This window comes from Lissotriton helveticus, chromosome 11 (genome assembly GCF_964261635.1).
Source record: "Lissotriton helveticus chromosome 11, aLisHel1.1, whole genome shotgun sequence".
NCBI lineage: Eukaryota > Metazoa > Chordata > Amphibia > Caudata > Salamandridae > Lissotriton > Lissotriton helveticus.
In genome coordinates this window covers 1,084,965,702-1,084,976,005 of record NC_136072.1, presented here as the reverse complement: position 1 = coordinate 1,084,976,005, position 10,304 = coordinate 1,084,965,702, and the positions used below count along the sequence as shown (strand labels likewise).

The window sequence follows — 10,304 nt, the reverse complement described above, 5'->3', positions numbered from 1 at the left end:
GCCAACACAAGTAACTATAAAATATATATACAATTTACTGATATCCTTTTGCATTTAATTGTGTTCTGCCAGCACATATAGAACACACTTCCTCCTGAAAAATGAACGATAAAAGAATGCTGGAGCTAACCTATCTTTTGAGCACAAAAAAAAAAAAAAAAAAAGGAAGAATCAGTATACCATGTCCAATACCATGTCCACTCCAACATGATATGGCAACTAAAAGACTATTTTTAAAATAACGGAATGAGCGGTAATCAACCCTTCTAGTCAAAGCCTTTCTCTTGTAAAATCAATGCACCAGTTTCCTGCTATCGCAACAAAAGTATAGAAAGGAAGGAATGAGGATTGACTGGTTCGGCTCTAAATGCGGACCACCAATATAAAGCGGTCACGACTCACTACTTAGTACGATTTTTAACAATAACCCCCAATCTGATTAAATAAGTCAGGAATATGCAGGAAATCTTAATATATACATAACCGCATATGGCACCTTAGTTAAGATACCAAATACAAAAGTACCTTCAATGTAAATCTTGAACTCAATAGACTAGGCAGATTACACAAACTAATGCTTGCGGATATGTACTGCTGCTGTATGTGGCTTATGGAGGGAGAACAGAAAGATGCACTATTGCACTAAACCCAGAATGTAGGAAGGATTCTTGTTCTCTACTTTAAAGATTAAGTGACGAGGACAGTCTGCCGAATCGGAGATGCTGTTGCCCACAACCTGAAGTAAGCAGAAGACATCACAACATCACCCCCAGTACTTCACAGGTGAGAGTTTAAGTAAGGTATGGATTTCATTCTACCAAAGTGATGGAACTCGAAATGTTTACAACCCTGAAGCAAGCACGTGTATGCATAGTTTTTAAATTAGACAAATTATATTTTTCAAAAACATCAGAAAGGTCATGGCACAGATTTTTCTGTTAACCGTTCTCAGTACATTCTCCAAGCCCTAAGTTTGTGAAAATGCTGCAAAAACCTTGAACTGGACAGAAGACGAGCATCCTTGTGGTTGGAGGGGCATAAAAAAATTAGCAAACAGAATCCATTGAACACTAGAAAGAGTTGCCATCTCTCCGTGAACTAAAAAGCATAATCTCAACTTTCAGTTTTGCTATTATCCATTAAAAAAAATATTTATGATCTAGAATCTGATGTTTTACTCATAACATTTTCCACTTAAACCAGTAAGGGCGCCTTTGCTCAAAAAAGATAAAATTACATAGATTGAATAGAATATTTTATTGATGGTGCATGTTCTGGTGCCACTGCGTGATACTGAACCTTGCACAGAGGTCAACATATTTCCCAGCTTTAAATACATAAGTGAACAGCTCTAACAGAGCTTCTGGTCCAGGGGAGGTTCCGAGGTACTGCTGTGGTCCACGGGTTCTTATTTAATGTTCATGTCCATCCTCCTCGTAGCCATCCGGAAGTGCGTTGAAATGAGCGTTGTGAAAGAGGGATTTTTGCCCATCTCCCCAGGGGAATGGCTAAGTAGGAAAAAAAAATCAATAGCATAGTTACTACCTGTACAACTACGTGTATGGTGTCAATTCAGCTACCCCAAACATTATACAACACCATGGTACCCTACACCCGTATGTGAAAAGAGTTCAACCCAACAATGTTGCCCGCTGACAAACTTAAGAATAGCCATCAAAAGTGGTGACCATTTTCAAGATAAAGAGCCTCATCTTGGTGGCATTTTGGGCACCTCACAGGCAGCAAACTCTGGTCTGTAATGGAACCCTCAAAACCAGGGAAAGAAGGTAGTGAGAAAAGACTGGCCAGGCAAGAGTATACCATTAGCAGGCTAGAAATGTCACAGTAAAAATTAAACAAAATAAATCCAGCAGGAATGGCAACAAATTGCACTAAAACTTCAGGTGGTTTTATGTGTTACCTTCATGGGTACAACTTTCAAGTGGAAAGTAGGGGAGTTTCATAAAGAACCCAGTCCACAATTCTTCTATAGAAACTCTACTTAAGCAAAAAGCTAATGTATATCAACTGGAATGATTAGAGAAGCATTCCTTAACAAACCCCACTAAGTGTACAAGACAAACAAAAAAACCAACAAAAAAACACAAACACACTGACAAGTTCACTAGGCTCACTTATCAAATTTCAAAGATTAGGGTTTGGTGTAATGTGTTAATGCCAGAATAAATGTAGAACAAGAAGTGCTTTTTAGAGCGCTGTCGGTTTTGCATTGCTAAAATGGTCCAAAAGCATCTACTAGACAATGATCAACGCAACATTTTTAAAAGTGCAGTAAAGATGTAAGTCTGTACCAATGGTGCTCCTGCATAGTAAATCAACATTCAACAAAGAGACAACGCATTATGGCAGGTATAACACCACATCAAGTTATCGTTTAGCGTCCAAGTGTACCCCTCAGTCTACCTTAACAGCCCCACTAAGACTTTACTTAAAAATAAGAATAATAAATAACACTATTAAGCTAAACTCAAGTGTTGCGCTCACACAGCGACCCTGTAGTTGTTTCCCATCATTGGCCTTGCTCAAGCGGTCAATGATGCATGTGTAAATCATTGCAAAGAGCTTGCCCTGTGGAGCTGTAGTATGTATGAGACATAGAATTCAAGTATTGGATGACCCTTAACAGTTAGTGTTGACTGATTCAAGTCGTCGTCAAGTCAATCAAGACTGATTCGAAATTGTGAAAAGGGCTATCCATTAGCACCCACTGTTTCAACAATAAAGGCAGGCAACTCTGATTTAATCTGAGTGACGATTTCTTTATTAGGCTCCGATGTGCACAGAACTAGCTTGTGTCTAGAAACTGGATGGGCCTGCAATCAAAGAACGTATAGCTGTGTTAACAGTCGGCGTCTGACTTTAACCACTTCGACGCGGATGACGAGCTCAGCTAGTCATGAGGTACACCTCTCGTACGCTCATGACGAGCTGAGCTCGTCATGAACCGCGGGATTCCGCAATCTTCAGCGCATAGCGGTAAAACGCTTAGCGCGGATGCGGTTAATCAGTCCACACTAACTGTTAAGGGTCATCAAACACTTGAATTTTAAGTTCTGAAGATGTTCTAGCAGATGTCTACAATATAGACCGCAACGTCGACAATTGCACCTACTTTCACGTTGAACTGTTTAAGGATCTGTTGTCTGTTTTCCGGGTATATTTTTTTAAAGAGGTGTCCACACTAGTGACTAAGAAGTGTTTGTAACATCAAATGATCTGGAAACCTCAGTTGCTATGTGTAGTTTCATTTAGACATTTGTATTTTTATGTACCCTTTGAAAGATTTTTCATTATAAATTAAATTCTTTAAAAACATTTACACCCGTGTAAGATCTTTTTCTAACAGTTTAGTTAGTCTAAATGAGTTGAATTTATTTTCTAAAATAATTTTATGCAAGCGATCGCATAAAGCTTGTCATCATTATTTGTATATTGAATGCTTAAACTATTTTTGCTTTAGTAAATCCTTTGTAGGCACCCTCACCCGCTAGTAACTTGAGACTAGCACTTCTGTCGCCGTGGCTTCAGATGTAAGAATCAAACTCCACCTTAACGATCTCTACGAGCTATCGTCTTTAGCATACGAGATAAACTTCTGGTAAAATTAGCTTAAAGAAGTTTTGACCGAGGTCTGGAATATACAGTTGAGAGCTTCAGATGTTTGTTGGTCGATCTTCAACTTTAGTCTGTACAGTAGATAATCCTTCACCGCTAGATACTCAAAAAAAGAAGAAGTGTTGGGGAAGCCCATACGCTTCCTGTGGTGCAGCAAATGCCCCAAAACCCCCAATAGTCATAAAAGTGTCCCAAATTACACATCTCAAATTGTCCCCATGTTTTCCTAACATTATGCTGGAATACGTCTGGGAATGTAGGTTGCCCCATAACGGAGTATAGATGTGAAATCCAGGTAAAGAATACTTTTCACAAATGTCTACCAAATCGGTGCTACATCCTTAACTATCTTGAACCTAACCTTTTTAAGGTAGTTAGGACCCGTCAGCTTACGGAGTGAATATTGAATATAAGGGCCCAGTGCTAATCGATATTCAAGAAGCCATCCAATTCACTCCCAGTCAGTAAGCTCTGAATTCGTCCTGCAAACAACGGTGCCCAATAATAGAATGTAAAATCCGGAAGGTTAAATGCCGCTTGTCTATATGGAAGTTTTAGAAAGCCGATCACATACCCATCCCTCTTATAGCCCCAAATAAAGCTACCGATCACATCCTCTAAGCACAGGAACGGTATTAAGTAAAGAAATTTAGGCAGCATGTCAATTATGATTTTACAAAATGCTAAAAGGAAGCAGATGCCATTGCAGTAGTTTAGCGACCACCGCTTTCAGGCGCGGTTCACAGTTAAGCGAGATAATATCCTCCACACAGTCACTCAGCCCAATATCAAAGCATGTGGCAGTGTTAGTGACCCCCTGATAGTGGGGAGTGTGGGTGAAAATTGAAGATTATCTGTGTTTTAGATAGATTTAGCTTATATCCGAGAAGGCACCAAATTGAGCCACCTCTTGAAATAAATGCCAAGGCATCCAATGGGTAAGCGGCGAAGACTGCAATAGCATGAGCATAAAGCAGTTCTCTTCCAGGGGATCCTCATCAATAGTCCTAAGCACTGAATATTCCCGCCCATGTGCGGGACCCCGGAAACAATATAAAAATATATATGTAAAAAACACATATCTCGCTCCACATATATGTATGTACATATATCATTTTTCTCACACCAATGCAGCTCCACAACTGAGGCTAAAACAATGTAAACACATACATGCACTGCAATTAGTAAGGAAGGAAAAAAAACACATTAGGTCAAATAACCCTTGAACTTTGTGTTTTAATGAGTAAAACCACTCATAAATTCTGAAAATTGCTCATAAATAGACATTGTTAGCCCTCAGGCTGCATTGCAAAACAATAGCATAGAAAATGAAACCATTTTCAACAAAAAACTGGCACTGTGCCTTTAAGGCAGCCATGACCCCAGGCTTCCCATCATGCCTCAGGGGTGACAGTTAGGTCAGTTGTTCTTTCCGGCTCCTTCAGTCAGGACCCTGGTGAAACAGCTCCCTTTCTTTTTGACTTTGTCAAAAAATAATTTTGTTAATCTACAATTTTTGCTTTCACTCGACGTCTTTTAGACCTAGGGTGCTACTACTACCTTTTTTAAGCTTAAAAAAGGTGTTTTCTGTCAAAATGCCTTCCCTTTTTGACAAATGCCCTTCATGTGGAAGGAAGATGGCAAAGACTGACACTCATTCAGTGTGTATCCTGTGCTTGCCAGCTTCTCATTCTTCAAAAACCTGTGAACACTGCCAGGTTTTATCATCCAGAACTCTCAAAGAGCGAGAGAGAATTCGTATTTATGGACTCAGAGAGGAAGATCTCCCAAGAAGCAGAAAAGTCGGAAGGTGCGGTCGACGTCGAAAGAAGCCCCAACTTGTTCACCTTCGGCGTCGAAGAAGCAGTCGACGACGTCTTCAGCGTCTACATCCAAGGTACTTCCGCTACAGACAGCGTCGAGGGATAGGTCACCGTCGAAGCATAAGAGCTCGACGGCGAGCCAACTGACGTCGAAGCAGCATCGTCATGCTGTGACGTCGAGGCATTCTCCGTCGACGCCTGGCCATCGGCGTTCGACGTCGAGACAACCTCAGTCGACGACTAGTCGTGGTCGTTCGGCGTCGAGGGAACCTATGCCTACACATAGTCGATAGACTTCTAAGCAGCCCATGTCGACGTCCGGTCATTGGCGTTCGACGTCGAGGCAGCCTCCGTCGCATTTAGACAAGCGGCATTCGACGTCGAGGCACCTTTTGCCGCCGACAGAGCACCGGCGTCGAAGCAGCCTACGTCGCCGTCGAGCAGGCATCCTTCAATGGCGAGACTCTATTGCGAAGGACAGGCATCGACACTCGAGGTCGACGTCGAGAGAGCATCTATCTGCTCGGCGCTCAACGTCGAAACAGCCACCGTCGACGGATCAGCGGAGATCCAGGGAGTGGGGCGATTCGCAGCCAGTGAACATCTCTCCTTCAAGATCGCAGGAGAGGTCTCATTTGGGGCAGGTGGTGCAGGAGATGGAGAGCGAACCATTGGACCAGTCTCAAATCCTAAGGTCTCAACTGGGTTCCCCAGGATCAGCATTGGCTGCGGAGGTGAAACAATCTCCATCACAGGATCCTCCTGCCAAGAGAAAGAGGGTCTCAGAAGAGAGAGGTCGGTCGAGGTCTTCCTCTAGACGGTCTCTAGTTAGCCTATCCTCATCCTCCTCGGCATCTCGAAGTGGCAGATCCTCGGATGGGGGAGACAGCGATTCGAATAGGGAGAGGTCAAAGTCCCCTTCAAGGTCGCAGCAGGATCAGGCAGATCAACCTCCTCCACGAGCACGTTCGCCAGAGAGAGGTCGCACCCAAAAGTCTCCTACTGTTAGTCTTTCCCCAAGGCGGTATAGACCTCTTCACCACTGGGCCAAGAACAAGGAGGCGGCAGATCGGATGAGGGCGTATCGAGATCAAGCCTCCTGCCGCAAAGAACGGTCTCGTTCTAGAGGACATTCAAGTAAAGCAAGATCTAGTCACAGAGGGCGATCTCGTTCTAGAACGTGCTCAACTAGAAGAAGATCTAGGTCCAGGCGAACTCATAGCTCTTCAAGTTCATCAAGGACCCGATCTCACAGGAATTACTCTCCGACTCTAACAAACAGTCCACGCTCGAGAATATCCCCAACTGAGGATATTTTCTCGTTCCAAGACATTTTGGGCAGGGGAGCCCTGAAGTTAGGAGTGCCTATGTCAGCTCCGCAGATCAAGACGGCGGTCATCTTCGAAACCCTGCAGCACAGAACGGCACCCAAACCCTTATTGCAGATGGTCCCGGGCATAATGGATACAGTAAATGAGGTCTTCCTGACTCCGGCGACGGTGAAGTCAGTCCCAGCGAGGATTCTCAAGAAATATCGTCCTCCTGAAGAGGATCCTCTGTTCCTTAAGTCCGATCCCCCGCCAGATTCAGTAATCATTGCGGCGGCTAGGAAATCCAATGCGGTGGCTTACTCATCCACGGTACCGCCGGATAAGGACAGCAAGGTACAAGACACATGGGGGAGAAGAGTTTGTAACACCTCAGCTTCTTTCCTCAAGGTCTCCAATGCGGAAGCTCTTCTGGGCAGATATGACAGAGATTCAGAGATTTTCTGATAAACTTCCTCAGAAAGATAGAAAGGACTTTGAGGAGATTCTGTTGGAGGGCGGTCAAGTCTCCAATCAGATTATAGGAGCGGCGGCAGATGGAGCAACGCTGGCTGCGCATGGAATCACAGCGAGGAGATCCTCATGGTTGCGCCTTACAGCATTGAAACCCGAGGCTCAATCCAGAATACTAAATCTTCCTTTTTCAGGAGCATCTCTTTGGGGCGAGTGCTGATGAGGAGATGCAGCGGATGAAAACGGAGTTAGACACCCTCAAAGCTGTTGGACTTGAAAAGAAAAAATGAATTCCGGAAGAAGTTCCGTTCTGACAACAAGGGCTCTTCGAAGCAGAAGGTTCAAACCCCTCACTGGCAGAAGGGCCAGAACCAGCAAGGCCAACAAAAATCGCAATATAAAGGCAAGCGCAATTCCAAAGGAAATGGAAATCAGCGCCAAGGCAACAACTTCAATAAGCCTCAGCAGAAGCAATGAGTCTTCACTTCCCCCAGCGCCGTTGTCCACTCCAGTGGGGGGGGGGAAGCATTGCACATCACAGGACAGAGTGGCAGGCCATTACGAAAGATCAATGGGTGTTGTCTACGCTGCAGAATGGGTACGGTCTTCGTTTCCATAGTCTACCTCCACCCGTTCCTCCGATGTCAACGTCATGCCACCAGCTACAAATGTTAAAGAAAGAAGTAGCGACACTCCTCGAGAAATCAGCCATCGAGAGGGTGCCGGTGGCTCAAAGGGGGAAAGGAGTATACTCGAGGTATTTTCTGGTCAGAAAAAAGGGCCAAAAGGTGGAATACAGGCCTATTCTGGACTTGAGAACACTCAATCTACATGTACGAAAAGAAAAATTTCGCATGTTGGCGCTTCACCAAATCTATCCACATCTCAGGAAGGGGGATTGGATGTGTTCGGTGGACCTTCAGACGCATATTTTCATGTCCCGATACGGCCCGATCACAGGAGATTCCTTCGATTTCGGGTGGGGACCTCTCACTACCAGTTCAAAGTCCTTCCGTTTGGGTTGAAGTCGGCCCCCAGGGTGTTCACGAAGTGTGTCGCAGTGGTGGCGGCAGCTCTACGCCGCAGGGGAGTCTTCGTATACCCATACTTAGACGATTGGCTGTTGAAAGGTCCAACTCCAGACAATGTAAGGAATCAATTCCAGACATGCATAGAACTTTGTCAACGTCTAGGCCTGCATGTCAACTACAAGAAGTCGGTCTCCCAACCCACTCAGAAGATTCACTTCCTAGGAGCTCTGCTAGACTCTGAGGTAGGAAAAGGGTTTCCTTCGGAGGAGAGACAGTTTGATAGCGCTCAAGTGCCAGCAAGTTCTTCGCAACAGGACTCAGAAAGTGCGAAAGATAGCCTCCCTCTTAGGATCGATGGCTTCCTGCATATTCTTGGTACCGAACGCCAGACTTCGGATGCGTCCTCTTCAGCAGGATCTGGAGGACAAATGGGACCAGCAATCAGATCGCTGGGACGATCAGATCACTTTGTCGGAGGTAGCGCGATCTTCCATCCCGTGGTGGACAAAGAAGCAGAACATGCAAGTGGGAGTTCTCTTCCATCAACCTCCTCCTACACAAACGATCATCACAGACGTGTCATTGCAAGGCTGGGGGGCGCACATGGGTCCTCTTCAGGTGCAGGGTCTGTGGTCGTCCAAAGAAAGCACCTACCACATCAACTTGCTGGAGTTGAGAGCAGTCCACCTGGCTCTCAAAGCGTTCCTTCCCTCGCTTCAGGAAGAGGTGGTTTTAGTACAAACGGACAACACCACCACTATGTACTATTTAAACAAGCAGGGAGGAACCCGCTCAAGGACTCTGTCACTAGAAGCTCAGTGCATCTGGCATTGGCTTCTGGCTCGCAAGTTGTCTGTTCAAGCAGTCCACCTCCCAGGAGAGCAGAACGTGAGGGCGGACGCACTAAGTCGGCACTTCGAAGACAGAAGACTGGGTTCTCAACGACGAAGTGCTAGAAGACATTTTCCAGTCTTGGGGTCGTCCTTCCATAGATCTCTTCTCGGACAACGTAAACAGCAAATGCCCAAGCTTCGCCTCAAGGTTCTATCGACCAGGAACGAGGGGGAATGCTCTTTTGATCAATTGGTCAGGGGAATTTGTGTACGCCTTTCCACCCCTTCCTCTGATCCCGAAGGTGGTGAGCAAGCTGACCCACTCGTGCACAACAATGATCCTGATTGCCCCCGACTGGCCGAGGCAATGGTGGTACACGGACCTACTTCACCTGTCAGTGTCTCCTCACAAGAGGCTTCCATGCAGGCCGGACCTGTTGTCGAAAAGGGGCGGGAGGATTCACCATCCCAACCTTCCGTCACTGAACTTGGCAGCATGGCTCCTGAGGTCATTCAGTACGGCCATTTAGGACTGCCACAAGACTGCATGTCCATTCTGAGAGAAGCACGGCGTCCTTCCACAAGACAGTCTTACGCATGCAAGTGGAAGAGGTTCTATATGTGGTGCATGCAGAATGGTCACAATCCGGTGAAGAGTCAGGAAGAAGCAGTTCTTCCATACTTGTTGTACCTGGCTAAGGCAGGTTTGAAGTTTAACTCCATTAAGGTGCATTTAGCCGCTATAACTGCTTATCGGCCATCACCTTCACAAACCTCTTTTTTCCAGTTGCCAGCAGTAAAAGATTTCCTGCAAGGTCTAAAAAAGGTGTATCCTCCTGTACGCCCTCTGTACGGCCTCCTTCTCCTCCTCCCTGGGAGCTGAACCTAGTACTATCAAAGTTGAAGGGCCCTCCTTTTGAGCCCATTCATAAAGCTACTTCAGCATATTTCCTGGAAAGCGGCTTTTTTGGTAGCGATTAGGTCAGCCCGTAGGGTCCGCGAGATTCAGGCCCTCTGTACCAAAGAGCCTTATACAGTGTTTCATTTGAATAGAGTGGTGCTCAGGACGCACCCCTCTTTACTGCCGAAAGTGTTGTCAGATTTTCATGTTAATCAGTCGATCTCTCTGCCCACTTTCTTTCCCAATCCCTCTACTCCAGCTGAGAGGGCTTTACACTCTTTGGACCTGAAAAGGGTTTT

At 45.4% G+C, this 10,304-nt stretch overlaps 1 protein-coding gene across 1 annotated transcript in view; it reads right to left on the bottom strand.

The window, feature by feature from the left end:
- Positions 1-1,238: 1,238 nt before the first annotated feature.
- Positions 1,239-10,304, bottom strand: part of COX6A1 (cytochrome c oxidase subunit 6A1) — a 28,634-nt gene continuing 19,568 nt past the window's right edge. The window contains exon 3 of the mRNA XM_078667687.1: positions 1,239-1,508. Within this exon, the coding sequence (XP_078523813.1) occupies positions 1,413-1,508 (96 nt within the window). The 3' untranslated portion in view covers positions 1,239-1,412. The remainder of the gene's footprint in view (positions 1,509-10,304) is intronic.